Source organism: Callorhinchus milii, unplaced genomic scaffold, assembly GCF_018977255.1.
Source record: "Callorhinchus milii isolate IMCB2004 unplaced genomic scaffold, IMCB_Cmil_1.0 Scaffold1, whole genome shotgun sequence".
Classification (NCBI taxonomy): Eukaryota; Metazoa; Chordata; class Chondrichthyes; order Chimaeriformes; family Callorhinchidae; genus Callorhinchus; species Callorhinchus milii.
This window is the reverse complement of record NW_024704742.1, coordinates 85,446,503-85,468,685: the sequence shown is the minus strand read 5'-3', so window position 1 is coordinate 85,468,685 and position 22,183 is coordinate 85,446,503. Positions and strand designations below refer to the sequence as shown.

Genomic DNA, 22,183 nt, shown 5'->3' with positions numbered 1-22,183 from the left:
TATCCAGTTTGTTTATAGTGCTCATTATTCAACGGATTATGCTTCATGTCCCCCATCCTACCTAACGCACCATTAGCCATCTTTCCCCATCTCTTGAACTCCAGCCCAGAGTCCTTCCGAATCGCTCCTTCCCTCACCTTTATCAAAGTCTACCTCACGTCTTGTCTCTTTGTCCAACCTTTTGGTCATCTTTCCCTTTCGTACCCCCTTTGACTTCCACCCAATCTTGGATGCTCAGCCAGCAGTGTTAAGTGCTTTGAGATGTCCTCCCATTCTGATAAACGGTTTATAAATTTAACTTGCATTGTATTGTGGAGTCTTACAGTATAATCACGCAAGAGAGTTTGATTGGTAGACACTGAGGGTCTAGCTCATCCAGGCTATTGGAACCAATTTGTTATCATCCGTCCAGAATACCCAGCCTGTCATATTCCAGTTATAGCATAATGCTGTTTCTTAAATGAGACCAGTTTCTTTCCCTCAATCACCCTTCTGGGTAACTTGTTCTAGTCGTTGATTGCCCTATGCATTAAATTAAATTAAGAAATGTCATGAAATTGCTCTTGAACCTGAGTTCTCTTGTTCCTTGTTTACTCATGTAATATCTTGCATTTCTTGAAGCTCTCCTCTGAGAATTTACTGTTCAAAGCTGAAGAGCTTTATCTTACCTAGGTGTTCCTTATAGCCCATCGTCTATCACTTGGGCATCATTCTATTGAGTGTGAGTCACCCTCATGTTTATTCCAACTTTAGTGAATTACTTTAGTTCATTTCATTTTAGAAAATTCAGCGATGCTCTGAAGGATTTTTACTGTTATCTGAACCATGTTCCTGTAACTGCTTTATGGTTTGCTTGTAGCTCTTTGTTACGCACTGTATAACTGTCCTTCAAAATAAATGTACATATCTTGTGTGAAATACAACATGCATGAAGTATCGGGTAATTTCTTTTTTGGATTGAATATTTGGTCCCCAGTCTGGAAATGAAAAAGGAGGGGAAAAAAAACATGCACTTATAACCCCAGAGATGCTATTTTTGAATTGTATATGGACCTGCAGATGTTTGAGTTGGATGCATAGGCACCAACGGATCAAATGTTGTTTCTGTGTCGGGTCACAAGTTGTCCAGTTCCGTGGGATGGATCTCTATTTAGATTAGTGAAGTGCTTATGTCATTATTTCTCCTTGAAATTGTGACCATCTGTTTCGTATTCACATAAACACGGTCAGTTTTCTCATTCCGTTTCATCTATTTATAGTGATTTTTGTTTGGATTTGCATGACCAAGGCTTCCTTAACATTAAGCTTTTTTTATAGACCTGATCCATGGAATTGCTGATTGTGTTTTTTTTCCCCAGATAGCTGACTCTCTTTGATGTTTGTTGCTATGAAGTGAAAATAATTTCTTAGGGAAACTGTAAAGTAGGATAATGTGCCCATTTAATTATAAAGTGCTGCTGACAGGATAAATTGGACCCCAGTAATATAGATCCTTGTTGTGATATAACAAGTATGATTTACAGTTTACTATTCTGTTATTAAGAAAATAATCAAAGTGGAGTTTTATAGATTGTTGTGTTTTGTCTGATATTGTTGATGGGCCAATTCTTGATCTCAGGGAGGGTGTGCAACCATTTGGGTGCTGAGGGCCGGATGCCCTATGAGAAACGTCCAAGGGCTGCCTGCATAAGCAGTATTTTTGTGTTTCCCTTCTAGAAACCTAACAATATTTACGGGTTATGGGATCAGATGGGCCAGATAAAATGGAGGGAGGGGGTCCAGTTGAAATCGGCCCATGGGCCGGTAGTTGGATCACCCTGATCTAAGGCATTACGTTCTGAGTACTCACAAGTACTCAAGGCCATACAGAACAAGCACTAGTCTTTAGCAGTAACAATTCGCTGATTCATGAAAGTTGTTTCTTTTTTTACAAGATTAAGAAAAAAGACTCCTTTTTTAAAATTGCACCTCCTTCCTTCAAAATCATATTTACTTATTAAACTACACGGACTCCACAAAGTCCTGATATCCCCATGTTTTTTGTCTACAGTGCACTGACAAACAACTGAAACATGTGGAAGAATGATGATGATTGTATTTAGAAATACTTAATTGTATTCAGTACAAGTGTTTAACTGTATTTAGACATCCAGAGCATCAGTGTGTGTGAGCGCCATCATTTTCATGGCAGATAATGATCCGTCGCCATTTTCGGTGCGACATCTTCCATCACATGATTGACTGATGAGGTGAAATGCATCTCTGACAACTTGTTTCAACTCCTCCGTAGTCTCATATCACTTTTTTGTAACAAGGGTAACAAGACTTTGAAGACACCCTGTGAAATATAGGATATCCATTTCAGTGCTGAAACTCTTTGGAGCCTTATCCTCTAATTCTGATTTTTTTCCAGGGTGGACAGCTTACAGAAAAATGAAGAAATTGAATTTGAGCGAAACAAGGAGAGATTTGAGTTTTTAAAGGTATGATATTTTGTATGAAGTTTTATAGCAAAATGCTTCCATTGCTGCTGTTGTAATTGAGCCAGAAATTGACTGGAATATTCTGCTATCTTTCACCAAGTTCCAGTCTCAAAATATACAAGCTCTCCTCCCTCTTGGTAGGAGTCAAAGAACCAGAGCTCCAACTCGCTCTCAGCTCCAATAGTGGCTGAAAATAGACATAATGGACAATACTCACCAGCTGTTGTCAAGTGTTTTTTACATCAGCATTTGACAGCCATACAAACCCTAATGCATTATCATGCCTTCCCTTAATCTGTTTCCTTCCTTCAAGTATTTAGGGTTGATAGTTGATCAAAATACTTGATAAAAATGTGCAAAAATGTCCGTAGGAAGAGAAGTCACTTGAAGTTATTATTAGACTGCCGTGAAATAATAGTACAATAATTTGTGTCTGCGATGGAAGCAGAAAGTGTTGATTCTTTGAAGAACAAACTAAATAGATCCTGGGATACAATATATAGTTTGGGACATGACATGTACTTGCGACTACCAGGATGGTGGAAAGCGAACTGGGTGGACCTTAGTCTTCTTTCATCTAGCAATTCTTATGTTCTTATATTCTTATGTTCCAGATCAGGGAGGGCAAATTATTTCTTTCTCCTACTTGTTATTTAGAGACTCTTGCTGTGAGAAGCATACATGTGGAAATTGGAGATATTTTCGTTAAACAAAAAAGTGGACAAGACAAAGTAATCAATTTAAAGGGATTTATTTGAAAATAATTATTTTATTTTTAAGTGTAAGAGGATAGAGATTCAAACTAATCTTTTAGATAAATTTGACTGGTTTAAAACTCACTTCTTTGACTGCATTTTCGGTCATCACTCCACTCCCCACCCCACAGCTCGGGTACACATCCAGTCCTATGAATAAGCTTTGGGATGTGAAAGGCTCTACATAAATGTGTATTGTATTGTAAAACATCCTTTTTGTTTCGTTGAAGTGGGGTTCTAAAGGTTTTCAAAACATGAGGATTATCCCTCCTGGCTCAGGAATTATCCATCAGGTGAATTTGGAGTACTTGGCCCGGGTGGTATTTGATCAGGATGGATTCTACTACCCTGACAGCCTTGTGGGTACAGATTCTCACACAACAATGATCGATGGTCTTGGAGTTCTTGGCTGGGGTAAGCAAAATGTCTCCACTTGTTAGGTTATCTATGTAAACATTAAGTACTGTGGGATTTAACTGTTATTGCCTTTGAAGGGAGAAGGATTGACTCTTTCTGTCCTGGACTGTTTAAATTAAGCACTGAATTAACAACTCACACTTAAATATACCCTTCCACGTAGAATGAATATCTTGAAATGCTTAACAGATATGATAGGGAGCACTGAGTAGAGAGAAAGAAGAGAGAATCAATGATGTTGACCAAAAGCACCGTCAAAAATATATATATATTAGCATTTTTGGAACCTCTAGCAGTCTTTCATCACAACTTATTCTTTCATTTCTATGTTCTGTATAGCAGTTTTTCCAATTATTTATTTGGCCATTTACAAACGCCTTGATCTGAATGGCTTGATTTTACATAGACTATCTCCACTGTGAATTTGAAGTATCATACTCATAAGTGCCTCAGACATGAATAAGTTATGACGAGCCTTAATACTACTAAAATAAAATAGTATTTGCCTACAAATGCAGTCACTGCACTTTACAGTAAATCCTGTGACGTGCTTTTAGATGTGATAAGGCATTATATCAAATTTATGGATTATTATATATTACGGCTCGGGTGCCCAGACAGCAGTTTCAAGTGCTTTGAGACAGCCTCCTGATGTGAAAGACACCACATCAATGTGAATTGAATTATAGTGTCTGCTTGTTGGGTAGTCAGATGTTCGGTGTGGCTCTAGCTATGTGAGGACGTGCCTTAATAGAATCTGAAGCACATAACCAGTTCTTGTGTTTATCATTGTTTTTAGGGACATGTGGCATTCCTCATCCTGCATGTAGGACAGAGCATAAGATCAATTCACTTGGTATCTGACTAGTAAGTTGCAGTGACTAATCATGCATAACTTAAGAAGGACAAGCAAAAAAATTGGTTATACCTGTACCGACACATTAGAATTAGGATACAGATTGGTTTACAAATGGCAATTCTGTAACTATCTGTTTATGTCAAGTATACTTGAAGCAATGTGCGGCTTGGAGATTCTGGTCACATTGTAGTTTCGATGTCCTTAGAATTCAGTAGATGATGTCTAGGTGTCTAATACTTCCTCCACTTGAGAAGTCTACTGCCTTATGTTACAAATAAATAAAGGTACAAACTTTGTTGCAGGTGTGGGTGGCATTGAGGCTGAAGCGGTGATGTTGGGCCAACCTATTAGCATGGTTCTTCCTCAAGTCGTTGGCTATAAACTACTAGGCACCCCAGGGTCCTTAGTGACGTCAACAGACATAGTCCTCACAATCACAAAAGTAAGTACACCTCACTGCCAAAAGCCGGCAGACAGCACTAATCTGTTCTAGTTCTAGTTTATTTATTATTATTATTATTTTGCTTTAGCATCTAAAATTCCAAAGGAAAATTACAAAAGTATTGAATTTAATTCCACACAGCTGTTAAGAGTGTTAAGCTAAAAAAAAAATCAACTGATATACAAAAACTCTGGATGGACGAACCAATGGGGTGGTGGGGAAGATCCTATGAGCCAGTATTCCTGGCTAAGTGTAAGTACAATGCTGATACTGGCTTTTTCAAGCCCGAAAAATACCAGTAAATCTTCTGCTCAAGGGATTCAAACGGAGTCAAAATCGATATTCTGCCTGATCACTGAAGGCCATCGAGTGGGGGGGAGGGGGGGGTGATGGTGCTAAGAGAGTGGCTGGTGGGAGTTCGCAGAATTTTTAAAAAATATTCTGTTTCGGGCCCATCCGGCTACAAATGAATTCCGGTTACCCGGAGTCCGATAAGCCTATTTATTGCAGTTTTCAAATGTTTTTTTTCCTTATTTTTTTAAAGAATCTTCGCCAAGTTGGGGTTGTGGGGAAATTCGTTGAGTTCTTTGGGCCAGGTGTGGTGCAACTGTCCATCGCTGATAGAGCAACTATTTCCAACATGTGTCCTGAGTATGGTGCAACAGCAGCTTTCTTTCCAGTTGATAAAATAAACCTGAAGTACCTGGAACAAACCGGTATGAACATGAAGACATGTTTCTGCAGCAAACTAATATGTCTATAACTAACCTTTTTTTTGCCAACATTCTTCCCTTCTTTCCTGAAGGCATTGCCCTTAACATTGGGTTTCTTTCTCACCTTCCAGAAAGGACCAGGAAATTACCTTATCGGTTAAAAAAAGTATAAATGTGAATAGAATTTAAAAAAAGTATTAATAGGAATAAGTAACAATTTAAAAAATGACAATGTGAAATGTGCCAACACTGTATTCACACTGTGACTTATAACGACAACAACAAATTACATTTGTATAACGCCTTTCATGAGAGGAGGACGTCCCAAGATGCTGTAACATTCAAATCTTGGAGTGAATCTGAAGCCTTTGATGCTAATATGAAATGTCCCAATTCTAGGGTATAGCTATAGTCCTCTGGTTATTGTATTGTGTCCAAGTCACTATTTATACACAAGCATATCTATTTAGCAGAAATGCGGGATGTTACAGGAAAACTGATGTGACCAGACTTACAAGACTAGCAATGAAAAGATTATTCTCCACTCCCCTTCCCAAGCAATGTAGAAAGAAGTGTTGAAGGGAATTCATCTTTAATCTTTGTGCACTGCTTAAGATGCTTCCATAAAATACTCAGCAAAAATGAAGATATGCACTCCCAGAGCAGCGCACTACATTACCAATGGTTGGTGTCAGGAGTGGAGGATTGATTTTCCATTTAATTCGACTGCTCATCTGCAAGGCTTTATGGGGAAAGCATCGACTAGAGGCCAGAAACTTCTCAACAGGTGGCCTATGAATTGCACTCTAACTCTAAGAGATGTGTGAGGCTTGTATGTGATGAAATGGGGAGAGGAGGAAAGGAAAAACCTTATTCCAAAAATTATTGAGTGACTTAGTTGGATTAAAAAAAAGTGTTTGTCCAACTGTGCATATTGACATTGTGTCTGCAGCTAGTTAGTTTCTTGTTTAACAAGAAACCATTTACCCTTTTATTGAACTATAGCAGAGTTCATAAATTCATTTATTTTGCATAATTGTGATGATTATTTCCTTCCCTTTCCCCTGGATTGCTTGAGCTGTGTCTTAGAACCATTTTTTTCTCTAACATTTAAAAATATCTGCTCTTATAGGTTCAGGAGCAGTCAGTCGTGTATTCATTGTTTTTGTCTTTTATTGAAGGTCGAAGTGAAGAAAAGCTCAATTATATTGAAAAATACCTCAAAGCTGTCAGCATGTTCAGAGATTTCAGCGACCCATCTCAGGATCCAGAATTTACTCAGGTAAAGGTGATACTGCATTTTCAGGTGATTGAATTCTTAGAATGCTTAAGAGCACTTGTATGTTAATAAAATAATAATAATCCTAACATTTGATATATCACCTTTCACATTGGAAGGATGTTTCAAAGCGCTTCATAGGATATACTGCATATTGTAGTGACTGTGTATTTTGTGGATGAATACCTAGAATTAAGTGTCCAGCTCTAGGTTGGGACTTTTAGGTCACAGTCTGGGCTGGCATTCCGGGGCAGTACTGGGGGACCACTACATTGTTGGAGGTGAATCCTTTAGATGAGATGTTAAATTGAGTTCCTGTCTGCTGTACAGGTGGATGTTAAAGATTCCATGGCACTTCTCAAAAGGGAGTTTCTCCCAGTGTTCTGGCTAACAATCCTGCAAATAAAATTGGTCATTCACTTTATGGTTCTTTGTGGGATCTTTCTGTTCACAAATTGGCTGCTGCGTTTGCCTACAAATACACAGTCACTACATTTCACAGGGTCACTAGGCTAAACAGCAAATATATATGAAACCTTTTGAGACATTTTGACATGATCGTTGCTGCATCAAATGCAATGATTATTATTGTTACTACCATGGGAGCTATAAAATCCCAAACTGCTTTGTAGTGACAGTGGATTTTACTGTGCATAAACCCTGCCAGACTTATGGACTGGCTGGTTCTCTGAGCTAAAGAAAAAGTGTCTGACTTCTGGTTCATTGGATTTTAGCCACTTCTTTAATTGGAGGTACAGATCAGCCATGATCTGATAGAATTGCAAAACAGGCTTGAGGAGCTGAATGACGTACTCCTGATCCTATGTTCTTATTTTCTGTGACCTACAAGTCTCAACATAGAGCTGGACACTTAATTCCAGGTATTCATCCACAAAATACACAGTCACTACAATATGCAGTATATCCTGTGAATGCTGTAAGTGATGTTGTCAATGACTTAATGATTCAGGTTTTTTTTGATAGCGGAGGAAACTCAAAATGGCCAACTTCTGTGTCATTAGATCTTCCAATTTCACTTCTTACATTATCCCTTTACAGCAAAGCAAGAAGTGATGTTGAGATGATATAATGAACCAGAAATAGGCTATTTTAGCACAAAAAAGCTAGCTCGCATGCACAGCAAATGGGGTGCACAGTGCAACCACATTATAAGTGAATTTGCGCTTCAGTAAATCATTGCATTAGGTAAAAAAACTGAAACTTTCTTCCAAATCAAGCATTTTTTTCACCAAAGTTTTTGCAGGAGGAGCTATATAGTTTGTTCCAATACATATTGTGTTTTCGCAAACTGAGCAACTGTGATATCATTTTGTTCTGTGCAGGTTGTGGATCTAGACCTCAGCTCTGTGGTCTCATGCTGCAGTGGCCCCAAAAGACCTCAGGACAAAGTATCTGTGTCAGATATGAAGACAGATTTTGCAAGCTGCTTGGTTGCAAAGGTGAGCTTTAAATGCAATTGTATATCATCGGAAATGTAAAACCTAGCAAACATTTTATTAGACACAAAATGGGTTCTTGTCGCTATTTTTGCTGTCAGACTTGGAAATGTTCACATTATGGTCACCTTGTGTATTTGCTGGACAAGGTTTGCAAAGTTTTTTGGCCACCTGTATTTTATTCGAATTGAAATAATTTGAATCCCACCCCCACCCCCCGTTCTTTAAATTCAGCAAGGATTTAAAGGATTCCAGATTCCATCTGCGCGTCTCGAAGACAAGGTGAAGTTTCAGTACAATGAGCAGGAGTATGAGCTGTCTCACGGTTCAGTTGTGATTGCTGCCATCACCAGCTGCACTAACACCAGCAACCCATCCGTAATGCTGGGAGCAGGTACTTGTCAACCAGTGTTTAAATCATCTATGTACGTTTGAAATCGAGTGTTTTACACATGTCATCTTCAGTAAATAAACTGGATTTTTTAAAAACAATCAGAGTGACGGGTGACCTGGAAGTAATGATTAAATTATTATAATAATAATTTTTGCTGTTGATATCACCTTCCAGGGAATTGCTGTCAAGTATAGTGATTGTGTATTTATAGGCAAACGAGGTAATTGGTTTACAGACAGCAAACAGCAAAGTGAACGACAAGTTTATCTGGAGGATTATTCGACCCAGATAAGAAGACACTCTTTTTGAATACGTAACTTCCACTTGAATAGGCAAGTGAGATCTTGGCTTAACATCTCCTCCAAAGGATTCAACTCCAACAATATAGTGAATCCTCAAAACTACAATGGAGTGTCAGTCTTGACATTAAACTCGAGTGCTGATGTGCGACGTGAACCATAATCTTCTGACCCATAAGCATGAATATTGCGAACTAAGTCAAGCTAATCAGAGGTTAGTTGTAAGTGCAAGGGTTATCATAATCAGTCATGATTGGAGATGTAACAGGTAGCCATGACAGAGCTTATTTCACCAGTTGTAAATGTAACTTATCAACAACAACTTGTATTTATATAGTGCCCCTCCCAGAGCGCTTGATAGTGGTGGAGCACGACTCCAAGCTGAGGGGGAGATGACCGAAGGGGACGGTAGAATAGGAAGGTCTTCAGGCAAGATCTGAAGATGTGGAAGGAAGGGGCAGGGCAGAGGGTTAGAGGAAGAGTGTTCCATTGTTTCGAGGTCTAGTGGCTGAAAGCACGGCCACCAATGGTGGAACGGAGGGCACAAGGGACATGCAGATGGCCGGAGGCAGTGGGTTGGGAGGCAAGCAGGTCGAAGAGGTAGGGAAGTGCCAGGGCATAAAGGGATTTTAAAACGAGTGAAAGGATCTTGAAATCGATCCGTTCAGCGATAGGGAGCCAGTGGAGCCTGACTAGAGCTGGTGTGAGTATGCGGGAGGTAGAGTTTTGGATCAGATGGATCCTGTGTATGGTGGAGCTGGGGGAGAACGGCAAAGAGGGCATTTGAGAAGTCGAATGTCGGGTGTCTCCAAGTATAGGAATTCCAGGAAGTGTCTCACACGGAGGTTAGATGTACCTCCCGACTGTGAGGTTACGGTTAGTGAACAACAGAGATGTGTAATCCTTAATACCACTGTCATAAAATATAGCATTTTTAAAAATTCTGAAATGTATTAAATTTGGTTTTAAGGACTTCATAGAATTGCGTGATCTTGAAGTTTTAGGCAATGTTATTAAAGAGGTAGTAAACAGTGAGGAAATTCAGTCCTTTGATCCCTTCTCACAGAAAAGCAGGGAAAATCAGGGAGTCAGACACTCTGGAGGTTTCTCGTACACCACCTAGTGGTAGTAGGCCTGAGAGCAAACCACTTGTTTGGTCACCGATGGTGTATAGGAGTTTACAGAAGAGCAAATTCCGTTTCTATGGGTGTATTTAATACTTTGTTCCAGAGGTCCCACTCTCTGGTTCAAATGCTATTTAACAGGTTGGCACTTTGTTTTGCAGTGTTCATTCAGTACAAACAAAATTTTAGCACCAGTACAGAAATAAATTGAGAAATCCGTTTATGCATACTTACCATCAAGTGGCGTCAGCTTGGCCCAGAAGGTAGCATTCTCACCTCTGATGTGGGTTCAACTCCCACATCAATACTTTGCACGTTTGTCTGACCAGGTGGATGTTAAAGATGCATCAAAGAGAAGGGAGTTTTTCTCTCCTGGAGTTCTAGTCAGCAATCTAGATTCTAGGTACAATTGGTCATTCACTTCATGGCTGTTTGTGGGACATTGCTGTGTGCAAATTGGCTGTTGCATTTGCCTACAAAGTACAAAGTCGCTACACTTTACAGTATATCTTGTGAAGCACTTTGAGATGTTGTTTTGACATGAAAGGTGCTATATCAAATGCAAGGATTATTATTAACTGGTATGATTTGGGCATAATTATTTTCTTTGATGCTATTGCAATTTTCTAAGATGCACCTAGTTTAGTATTTCAAACCTCCCTAGATCATGATGTATTCTGTATTCCATCTCTTCATCGAGAGGTATGATTATGGCTTCACACAATCACTATACAGGTGCACAAAAATATTGGACATAAAAGTTTTTAAAATTTCAGTTGTGTCTTGCCCAGGATCATTATAAATGATTTTGAATTAATTTTTCGTTTACTTTTTACTTCCTTGGGTGTAAAATTCTACCTGGATGTAGATTTACCATATTTACTTGGGTGTTTAGAGCATCTAGAATGTGGTGAATTCTTAAATCAGTCTTAATTTTAAAGATGAAATTCTGTAACTTCTTAAGAAATATATTTAGTTCTGAGGCTGCATAATGAGGTTAATTTTGCAGGGCTGTTGGCTAAGAAAGCAGTTGAAGCTGGCCTGAATGTCAAACACTACATCAAAACCAGTTTGTCTCCAGGAAGTGGTGTAGTTACCTACTATTTGAAGGAGAGTGGAGTCATGCCGTACCTCTCCAAATTAGGGTAAGCCCCATGAGTTTCTTATTCTGTAGAGGAATTCTGAAAGCATTTGATATGTTTTCTAATGAACAAGATGAGTTATTGTAACAGTGATTTATTACTTCTTACCCTCTTTGATGTTTATGCGCAATCACAGTACAGACCCGTCGGTAATTAACTACTTTATAACGAGAATTTGGTTACAGTGTGGACCTCAGTGTGGCCCATTTCCAGGTCATTAGGTCACCACCTACCTCCCTTCCTTCTTTGTACTCATGCAGCAAACAGAAAGTGACAGCGATGGCAACCCATAAGGAAGTAATCTCCATCCCTGAATCCCTCCGCCTCACTCCTCTCTCGCCTCCTTCAAGACCCTTCTCGTGATCTTCTTTGACCATGGCTTCGGCCATACTTCCACCCCCACTCGCCTAACCTCTACTCCACTTGATTCCAACTCCAGCTTGGGTCTAAACCCTCAACTGTCCAGCAACTTGGGATGCTCTCCGATACGAAAGGCGATATATAAATGTAATTTCTTGTTGTTTTTGTAGTTTCATTTTTTGCATAATTTAATGTTGAAAACCATCTCTGTGGCCTTGATATTGTATATTGACTGTTTGCCAGCATACAGCTTCATATGCAGGAGGAGGTTGAATAGAATGGAGGATCCCCATGGGGAAATGCTCCACTATATTCCCTACAGGACAACTGGCAGATCCTTTGCATTCAGTACCAATACTGGCTGAGATTTGCTACTGGTGCCTTCTTCATGCTGTGATATTTCCTTTTATGTTCTTGCATTTGGATTAATTTGGTTTAATTTGAGAAACGATATGCTGGCAGAGTAGGACTTTCTCGTGTTTAGTTATTCAATATAATGTTTCCTGGCCTTAGGTTTGATGTTGTTGGATATGGATGCATGACTTGCATTGGCAACAGTGGTCCTCTCCCAGAGACTGTTGTGGAAGCAATTACAAAGGTAATAATAATATTGTAGTAAAACACGGAAGAGCATACTGTTGAAAAAAGGTGCTTATTCGCCGGGATATCACCAAAAGTGTAGAGCAAGGATGACACTTCAGTGTTGCAGTGATATGAGATTACGGAGGAGCTGAAACAACTTGTCAGAGATGCATTTTGTCTTGTGACTCATCATGTCATGGAAGATATCCCATCGAACATCTGCCATGAAAATGATGGAGCTCACACACACCAATCCTTTGGACGTCTAAATGCAGTTAAACACTTATACTGAACACAATTAATTATTTCTGAATACAATTATCATCGTTCTTCCACAACTTTCAGTTGTTGGTCAGTGCACTGTGGAAACCTGTACAGTACCATGAATACATTTACCCCCAAAGTTATGGGTGATAGATGATAGAGATGAAATAGAGGGATTAAAACTCACTAGAGGTGATTATTAATATTAAGCCTTTTCTAGAAGAGAACCTATTCTGTAATTGACCACCAAATGGCCTCAGATCTCATGATCTTGCATTCTAAGAATTGTGCACTTACCAGCTGTTTAGGTAACAGCTAATTTTAACTTCCTAGTTACAAAAAATTTTTAAATGTGCGATTTCCTGGAAGTACTTTAGCTTTAGAAGTGTTTGAGGGAGACATACTTGGGTGGTTGGGAGGACTTATATATTTGTTGGAGTCCTTTAGCATAATGGTTGGCAGCACTCGCCTCGCAAGCGAGAGGACCTGGTTCGATTCCCAGGCAGGATGAAACATTAGGCAAGTTTTCTTACTCTACATGCCTTTGCTTAACTAGCAGTAAGTGGAACCCATTTGTTAGTCAATTGACAGATCGCTTTCTAGGGGTAATAATACAGTTAATTCATTTTTACAGTATATTCTGTGAAGCATTTTGAAACTCTCAACGACATGATAAGGTACTGTATCAAATGCAAGGATGATTACATTACATTTGTTATGTAATTAGAGATTAGAGATTAACTGTGAAAGTAAATATGATTATTCCTGGTGCCTTTTGCGATCTTTTCATTTGCAACCTTCGTCTGTACAGAGTGACCTTGTGGCAGTTGGAGTCCTGTCTGGGAACAGAAATTTTGAAGGTCGCGTTCATCCCAATACACGTGCCAATTATTTGGCTTCACCCCCATTGGTTATTGCATATGCCATAGCCGGGAGTGTCACCATCGACTTTGAAAAAGAGCCATTGGGTAAGTAGTTTCAGAAAGTGATTCTGATCCCTTTCATTGTTAACATGATTTCTACCTCACTTTGAAAACTTGCTCTGTAACTGTATTGAGTTTTTCAAATGTTGCTTTAATATTAAGCAATAGGAAGCACATTAAAATATATTATGCTGTTTAAAGTGGAGTCTCGAGCTGATCTGGCTCTAAAGAGACCGGAGGCTGGTATTGTATGTAGTAATCCAAGGTTGTCCTGTTCTGTGTGGTGACCATTATTTACTGTCAGATATTCATCCTGTGAAAAGGAGGGAAAGTTGGTGTCGCTCACATGCAGCCAAGCTGTGTGTTTTAGAGTGTTTACACTTGGCCTGTTCTCCCTCTCCTTCAGGTGTTGGTGTGGAAGGAAGAGAAATCTATCTAAGGGATATTTGGCCGACCAGGGAAGAAGTCCAAGTTGTGGAGAGGAAGTTTGTTATTCCTGCCATGTTCAAGGAGGTTTATCAGAAGATTGAGGTAAACTGAGTCTCACCACTTAAGTGGAGGTGCTGACCTCCAGGCCATGTCACCGGGGCATTTTCATTCACAAATGCCAATCCCTGTCCAACCCAATCAGAGGACCTTTTAATTTTGTATGTGCCGTTGTTGTGCCTTTATGACGGTTTGTAGTGAATGCACCAGTTGGAAGCACTCACTGGCAGAAAAGATGTAGCTGCGAGGCACCTCAAAATAGGGTGGGTCTTTTTCAGTGCCAGTCAGACAGCAATCAATTCAGGTCAAGCTACAGGCTGAGCACAGCATTAGAAGCTGCGCATGAGGAAACGTCCATTAGCCCTTTTTTAATTTAGATTTTTTTTCACAGGAATTTAATTTAGATTTTTTTCTCTAGAAACGAAATGAACGTTGGAATGCTTTGAATGCCCCTGGTGATGAGCTGTACACATGGAATCCCAACTCAACCTACATCAAGTCACCACCATTTTTTGAAAACTTGGTACGTAAATAAAGTTAGACTTCAATGCAGCAAATGCAATTAAGTGTTAAATAGGAACAGATTTTCCTTCAACCTCCAATTTGTACTAAAATATATTAATTCTTTGTATTTAACCATGCTTCTGGCTTGCATTTTCTCTGATTAATTGCCTGGGTAATCAGAGCCAGATTGTGATCAGCAAAGCTATCTGTGGAAATGTAGATTTAAGTTAAATTTTGTACGTTGGGAATTATACAAGATACTGAATGAATACTGCTTGTGAATGTTTTTGAAAGGTGAATTTGAAAGTGATTTGGAATGTCTAATCTTGCACAAACTCTAGTGCTCGCATTAGTGTAAATGTATTTTATTTGAGAGAACAGTGATATAGAACAGGGAGCCATAAGTGTGGCTTGCTTTATTTTACATCAGTTGTTCAGACTGAAATAAATTAACACTGCAGTAAGTGTGACTACTCATCATACATTACATTGTAATAGTAGGGTATATTTTTTAAATCAGTTATTGTCCTTTTTTTAATTTCCTTTAGACTCTGGCTCTTCAGGCTCCAAAGTCCATTGTTGATGCCTATGTACTTTTGAACCTGGGTGATTCGGTGACTACAGACCACATCTCTCCAGCAGGGAATATTGCTAGAAACAGCCCAGCTGCTCGCTACTTAACTGACCGGGGGTGAGCAAAGATCTTAAAATGATTTAATATTTGAATTGGCACTTACAGAGTATGCCTATAGATTTAGTGTGTTTGATCAAGTGCGGGGTTAATGAGAATTGTTGCAGTGAAAATTTAAACTAATAATAATAATCCTTGCATTTGATATAGTGGCTTATCACATCTTTGAGCCATCTCAAAGTGCTAATGAAATAACAGAGTACTTAGCTTGCGATCTGTGAATGCAATCTCTTACTCCAATGTTTATGCAGTTAGAGTTTAGTTTTTACTGTATGAATTAAACAAAATGTAATTCGCATGAGAGGCAGAGGAAGAAAGGTGCTTCTAAACTGCATAAATGAGGCTTGAAAGGAATTGTTTCAAAACTTGATTAAAAACTCAGGAAAACCAGCTTTGAACTAACTCTGAATTTAAGGATTTTCCAAAATCTTCCAAAATTCTGCACAATCTTAATAATAATGTTTACATTTAGTATAGCGCCTTTCATGTTGGGAGGACGTCCCAAGGCATGGAAAGTCAGGGAGTTTGACCAGGGTGCGTTTGGGATCAGGAGGGGTGAAGGGCAGGGAGCTTAGGGTAGGAGGGTGACCGAAGGCATGGTAGAGGAGAATTTTGAACACTATCCTCTGGAGGATGGGGAGCCAGTGGAGCCGGGAGGAGGTGATAAGGTCACAGAGCTTGGTGCGGGAGAGGACACAATCTGCAGAATTCTGTGCGATCTGCAGCTTGTAGAGGGACGAGATGGGGAGGCCTACAAGAATAGAGTTGGAGCAGTCGAGCCTACATTTAACGAATGCATGGATGAGGATCTCGGCAGCCTGAGGGTTGAGGCAGTGGTGAAGCTGGGTGATGTTTCAGAGGTGGGCGAAGGCAGGAAGGGGCATGCCATGGATGTGAGATGGAAAGGACAGTTGAGGGTCAAACAAGAAGCTAAGATTCTGGACTGGCTCAGTGAGATGGAGTGTGCATTCATGGATGGTGATGCTGCCATTGCCTGAGGTGTGGAGGCAGAGAGGTAGAGTTGGGTTTCATGTGGAAGTTGACCCCATATCTGCAGATGATGTCACCAAGAGGTAGCACGTATATGTTGAAGAGAAGGGGAAAGGATCAAGGACAGAGCATTGAGGGGGCTTTATAAACAAGACGGTGCGGGGGCTTTATAAACTGAACAGTTTATTAAAAAATTTTATTTAATATTAGCAAGAGTATAATTCATCCCTTTAGGTTAACACCTCGAATGTTCAACTCCTATGGATCCCGTAGAGGTAATGATGCAGTAATGTCACGGGGGACGTTTGCAAACATCCGTCTGTTTAATAAATTCCTGAATAAGCAGGCACCGCAGACCCTTCACTTCCCTTCTGAAGAAACGGTAAGTCAGAAATTGGAGTTTCCTCTCTGTCACACACTGGGGTCTCTGGACATGCACCAGATGCTTATCTCTGTATCAGCAGATACACAATAGCCCATGCATTGAGCTTATAATGAAACATTTCCAGTTCTCTTCATAAAACCTGTAGACACAAAGAAGACCGCCATCAGAATTTGTGCAAAGTTCAATAGATTTACGAAACAGAAGAATAATATATAGAGATGAGTTTACAAGCAACAAGTACAGTACTTTGCGAACTCTCCTTTTTTATTCTCCAGCTACTGTATGAGAAAAGCCCTTTCAGCCCACCTAGCCCTCTCTCTTTGCTCAGCTGGGTGTCTGACACATGCGGAAACCCATCACCATGCTTAAGAGTTTCCAAAACAAATTAAGAATTCCAAACATCCCACCTACACATGGAAATACCAGAGATAAGATTGTGGAATGGAATGCACACTCTTTCCCTGGAGGGATATATCCTGCTTACTTAGCCCCCTCTCTTCACAAGATAGGTCAAAACTTGGACTATCACCTATGGTAGGGGTTGGGTGGAATATTTCAACAGTGGCACTTTCTGAACTTCGAAGTTGATGAATATTCTATCTCAACCCTGGACTCTGCTTCACTGACATTTAACTCTCCCTGCCCACTGCAGCTGCATAGAAATCACTATAATCCTTTGGGCATTTGTCCACCTCAGTCTGTTCTCAAGTGGGTATTTATCCAGTGGTTTTGGAAGTAGTTAATCAATGTGCCATGCACTGCTTTAGCTGTGAGTTTGTTCCAAATATTTACTGTATTTCGCCCATTTCAAGACCCTTCTCTTGGACCACACTTTCGGACATCCTCATATGCCTATCCTCCCTACTCTCTACCCCCCGCTCAGGTCCAAATCCTTGACTGTCCAGTGAGTGCATTGGGACATCCTCCCAACGTGAAAGCCACTATAGAAATGTGATGTTTTAGTTGTTATTGCTGCTCTGAGATTAAAGATCCTTCAAAGCTGATCCAACTGGAGACTTTTTAATTTGAAATCTCTGCCCTCTATTTGAATTCTGAACATAGCATAACATGTAGGAGCAGCAGTAGGCCATTTGGCCCTTCGAGCCTGCCCTACCATTCAATCATGGCTGATCTTCTAATGTAACTCCAGCTAATAACCTGACCCTGCCTTATCCCCATATCCCTTAATCCCTTTTGCAATAAGAAATCTATCTATCTCAGTCTTGAATATGTTCAAGGACTGAGCGTCAACGGCCCTTTGGGGTAGTGAGTTCCATACATTCACCACCCTTTGAGTGAAGAAGTTCTTCCTCAACTCAGTGCGAAAGGGTTGGCTTCTGATTTTAAGGTTGTGACCCCTGGTTTTAGTTTCTCCAACCAGGGGAAACAATCTCCCACTATCTACTCTATCATGCTCTTTGATGATCTTGTAGGTTTCTATAAGATCCCCTCTAATTCTTCTATATTCTAGAGAACATAGGCCCAAATTGATCAGCCTATCCTCGTAACTCATCCCCTTCATCCCTGGTACTAACCTAGTAAATCTACGCTGCACCCCCTCCAAGGCAAGTACATCCTTCCTTAAATAAGGAGACCAAAACTGCACACAGTATTCCATTATTCACCTTTATCTAGTTTACTTGAAATATCCTNAAAAAATTCTATGAGATTTGTCAAACATGACTTCCCTTTTGTAAAGCCATGTTGACTTGGCCTAATTATATTGTGTTCCCCTAAATACCGCACTACCATATCCTTAATCAATGATTCTAAATTTTTTCCTATCACTGATGTGAAACTAACTGGCCTATAGTTCCCCATCTTTTCTGAACACAATGAACACAATGCCTTTTCTCCCTTGGTGACAGCTTGATATATATGATGCTGCAGATCGCTATCAGCAGGAGGGTTATCCTCTCATTATCCTGGCTGGTAAGGAATATGGATCGGGCAGTTCAAGAGACTGGGCAGCAAAGGGCCCCTACTTACTGGTGAGTTGTTTGTTTTCTGCAGTGCAGAGTACACTCTAATCCCTGTTGTTCTGAGCTGGGATGTCAATTTGAGAGAGGGGTGGCACTGATGGAATTCTTGAATACATATGTATGTCTTCTGTTATGTTCCTTTCTGTCCTACTGATTTGATTTTCAGGTTGCTTTGGGACTTCCTCCCCACGTGAAAGGGGAGGTTAGGATAATTTAAATGGGGTAGTTCTGCAGACTGTGTTGAGGCTGGTATTCTAATGGCCATTTTCCATTAGGAGTTTGCCAAATTGTGGGGGTTTGAGGAGGAAGAGTTTTTTTTTAAAAAAAACAAAGTTTAGATGCTGATGTACATCATGTTACATCTTATGAGTTTTCAGAGTCTAATCTTAGTCAGCACCCGTTTTGTGGGACTGACTAGACAACGCCTTTTATTACCTATCTAAGAAAGATTATGCAAGATTTTATTAGATATTTTGAATCAGATTTGACAAGATTATGTGTTGCAGCATAATTAATTTTGCTCTAATGGAAACTTGATATTAATTTACTCCACACATCTCTATTTACCTAGCAGTAAGTAGGAACCCGGTTGTTAGTCAATTGGTGGATTTTTTTCTGGGGATAATAATCCATTTTAAAAACCATTAAAATGTGGTCACTCAATCCGTGACTGTTTGTGGGAAACTGCTGTGTGCAATTGGCTGCCGCACTTCGCCCACAAAATAGTCGATTCATTTTACAGTATATTTGTGAAATGCTTTGTGACGCCTGAACAATGTGATAAGGCGTTATATCAAATGCAAGAATTATTATTATCTTATTAAACCTTGAGCTTGAGGTCCAGATTTTGTAAATTGAATAATCTCTTCTTTCCCAGGGAGTCAAAGCTGTCATCGCTGAGAGCTACGAACGCATTCACCGGAGCAACCTTGTAGGAATGGGGATAATTCCCCTGGAATATCTGCCAGGACAGACTGCTGACACCCTGGAACTGACAGGCCGCGAACGTTACACTCTTATCATTCCTGAACTGTTGAAGCCAAGAATGAGCATGGAGATTAGGGTAAATGCTAGTCATTATTACTGGAAGCACTTTCGTTAGTCCATCTTGTTTAAGAAACAACTAAGATAAGATAGGACCAGTTTGCTATTGGTTGACATACACTGGATATCCCCAGGTTTGAGCAATGGAGCTTATATATAAGCTTGAATAGTTTTGACCACCTTCTGTGTTGGGTCACAGTGTCCCAGCTTACTCTTTTAGCCCCTTAGGTGTCTTAGTTTCCAGCTCTCCCAGTTTTCTGTTATGTTGTCTTAGTCTACTGTGGTATCAGTTGAATCTTTTATTTATAAGTTTGATTCTAAAACAATTTTTGAGCCGGAAACAACTGAATCTGAAAACTTTGCCTGATAACTTTTTCTCTCCACGTTCCCCACCACCACCCAACAAAAATCCTGTGACATTGCCCTTCACCAAGCTCTGTTCATTGTTCGTGCAGTGCAAAGTTGCAGGTTGGAAGATGATCATGGTCACAGTGTTATTATTAATTGCTTATGAATCTTCCTCATCCCCACAAAAATCTGCACTCGATCCACTTCCTTTCTGACCAATCTGTTTCTCTGGATAAAGAAGTTCATTCTAAACCAAATGTTCACCTTCCTATGCTGAATTTGGGGCCCAATTTGTAGTACATTGTGTGCAAATTGATAACTGCATTCACCTACAGAATACAAGCACTACACTTTAGAGTAAAATTCTGTTGAAATGGTTTGAGACATCCTCCTGATATGAAAGGCACTGAATCAAATTCTTATTATTGTCTAATGTTTAGGCTACAAAAAGCTTTAATAAGATCAATCCTTCTCTCAGCCCTTGTACTGCAAGTCATGAAAGTTGTCATCCAATCTGGGTATAATCAAATCACTGAACCTACCTATAAAGATAGAGTTTAGGATCAGCTTTTTGAGTTGGTCAACTTTTATCTTTCGGTTTATGTAACTTTACTAAATGTGTAAATATCTGAACCAAATGTATTTTTTCTCCCTCAGCTTGACACAGGCAAGATCTTTCAAGCCATCATGAGGTTCGACACTGATGTAGAGCTGACCTATTTCCTCCATGGTGGTATTCTAAACTATATGATTCGCAAAACACTGTCAAATTAGGTAATGATGAGGGGGCCGTGTCAGACAAACAGCAAAGCACTAATTATGGTCCAAATCCCATTTGTCTTTCATGTTATAGCAATGACTGTTCTGGTTGGTGTATGAAATGTCCATTGTTGGAGCATTTTTTAAAATCTATAAACTTTTTAAAATTTCATTTGTTGACCAGCGAGGAAAGGTTAAGTCGTGACAACATTTATTTTTGAAAATCATCCACTGTTTAAATTAAAACAAAATATTAAAGCACATTTGAAAGGACTGTATTGGTGTCCTTTAAAAAGTAAATGCAAAATATCTTCTGATGATGTACAACACAAAATTACATTTGTAAAGCGCCTTTCACATCGGGAGGATGTCCCATGGTGCTGAACAGTCAGGGATTAGGACCTGAGCGATATGGGGGAGGTGTGCTGGGATCAGGCATCAGGGAGTTTGGAGGGCGGAGCGGGTAGCTGAAGGCACGGTTGAAGTGGTGGTCTTAAGATGTGCCTTGAATGAGGCAAGCGAGGCAAAGGGAATGTGGGTTGGAGTGCCAGAGGGTGGGGGCAGAGAGGCTGAAGGCCCAACAGCCAATGGTGGGACGGGCAGGTCCAGAGCTTGCTGAGCGAAGGGAGTGGACAGGTTGATAAGGGGTTAATAGGTAGGCATGGGCAGGACCATGGAGGGCCTTGAAGGTGAGGCCGAGAATTTTGAATTCTATCCTCTGAGGAATGATGAGCCAGTGGAGCTGAGAAAGGGTGATGGGGGTCACAGAGTCTGGTGTGAGAGAGGACATGAGCTGCAGAGTTCTGGATGATCTTGTGGAGGGAAGAGTTCTGAAATCAGAGGCTGAAAAGCAGGGTGTTGCCATAATCGAGACTGATGTAGTGAAGGCATGCATGATGGTTTTGGCAATCTGCGGGGTGAGGCAGTGGCGGAATTGGGGGAAAGCAGAATGGGTCATGGCATGGATGTGGGGGACAGTTGAGGGTTGAACAGGATGCCCAGGTTCCTGACTGGCTTGGTGAGGTGGAATGTGCAATCGTGGATGCTGATACTGCCGGTGCCTGAGGTGCGGACGCTCTGGTGTGAGCCAGTCAGGAGAGCCTCGGTCTTGCTGACGTCCAGCTGTAGAAAGTTGGCTCTCATCCAGGATTTGATGTCTGATATACAGTCTGTCGGTTGTCCTGGAATTGAGGGTGGAGGTAGAGTTGGGTGTCATCCGTGTACATGTGGAAGTTGACCCCATGTCTGCGGAAGATGTCACTCAGAGGGAGCATGTACAGGTTTAAGAGAAGAGGATCAAGGACAGAGCCTTGAGGAACACCACACAAGACGGTGTGGGGGCTGGAGGAAAAGCTGTTTGTGGAGTCGGTGTGAGAGATAGGATCTAATCCACATAATTTAATAACCATTCTGGCACAACATTCAATCATCTTGAGTCTACCCAGTAATTATTGTAGGATATTTATGAAGACATAATAGGATTCACAGTCAAAACACTATT

At 40.3% G+C, this 22,183-nt stretch overlaps 1 protein-coding gene across 2 annotated transcripts in view; it reads left to right on the top strand.

The window, feature by feature from the left end:
- aco1 (aconitase 1, soluble) overlaps positions 1 to 20,956 on the top strand; it is a 30,434-nt gene extending 9,478 nt beyond the window's left edge. For both annotated transcript variants that reach the window (XM_042332661.1, XM_042332667.1), the window contains 17 exons: positions 2,414 to 2,483; positions 3,469 to 3,652; positions 4,817 to 4,956; positions 5,501 to 5,672; positions 6,851 to 6,951; positions 8,292 to 8,408; positions 8,640 to 8,799; positions 11,232 to 11,367; positions 12,238 to 12,322; positions 13,382 to 13,538; positions 13,900 to 14,024; positions 14,398 to 14,502; positions 15,032 to 15,174; positions 16,399 to 16,546; positions 18,418 to 18,540; positions 19,409 to 19,594; positions 20,581 to 20,956. In XM_042332661.1, the coding sequence (XP_042188595.1) occupies positions 2,414 to 2,483; positions 3,469 to 3,652; positions 4,817 to 4,956; positions 5,501 to 5,672; positions 6,851 to 6,951; positions 8,292 to 8,408; positions 8,640 to 8,799; positions 11,232 to 11,367; positions 12,238 to 12,322; positions 13,382 to 13,538; positions 13,900 to 14,024; positions 14,398 to 14,502; positions 15,032 to 15,174; positions 16,399 to 16,546; positions 18,418 to 18,540; positions 19,409 to 19,594; positions 20,581 to 20,697 (2,269 nt within the window). In that variant the 3' untranslated portion in view covers positions 20,698 to 20,956. The remainder of the gene's footprint in view (positions 1 to 2,413; positions 2,484 to 3,468; positions 3,653 to 4,816; positions 4,957 to 5,500; positions 5,673 to 6,850; positions 6,952 to 8,291; positions 8,409 to 8,639; positions 8,800 to 11,231; positions 11,368 to 12,237; positions 12,323 to 13,381; positions 13,539 to 13,899; positions 14,025 to 14,397; positions 14,503 to 15,031; positions 15,175 to 16,398; positions 16,547 to 18,417; positions 18,541 to 19,408; positions 19,595 to 20,580) is intronic.
- The last annotated feature ends 1,227 nt before the right edge of the window (positions 20,957 to 22,183 follow it).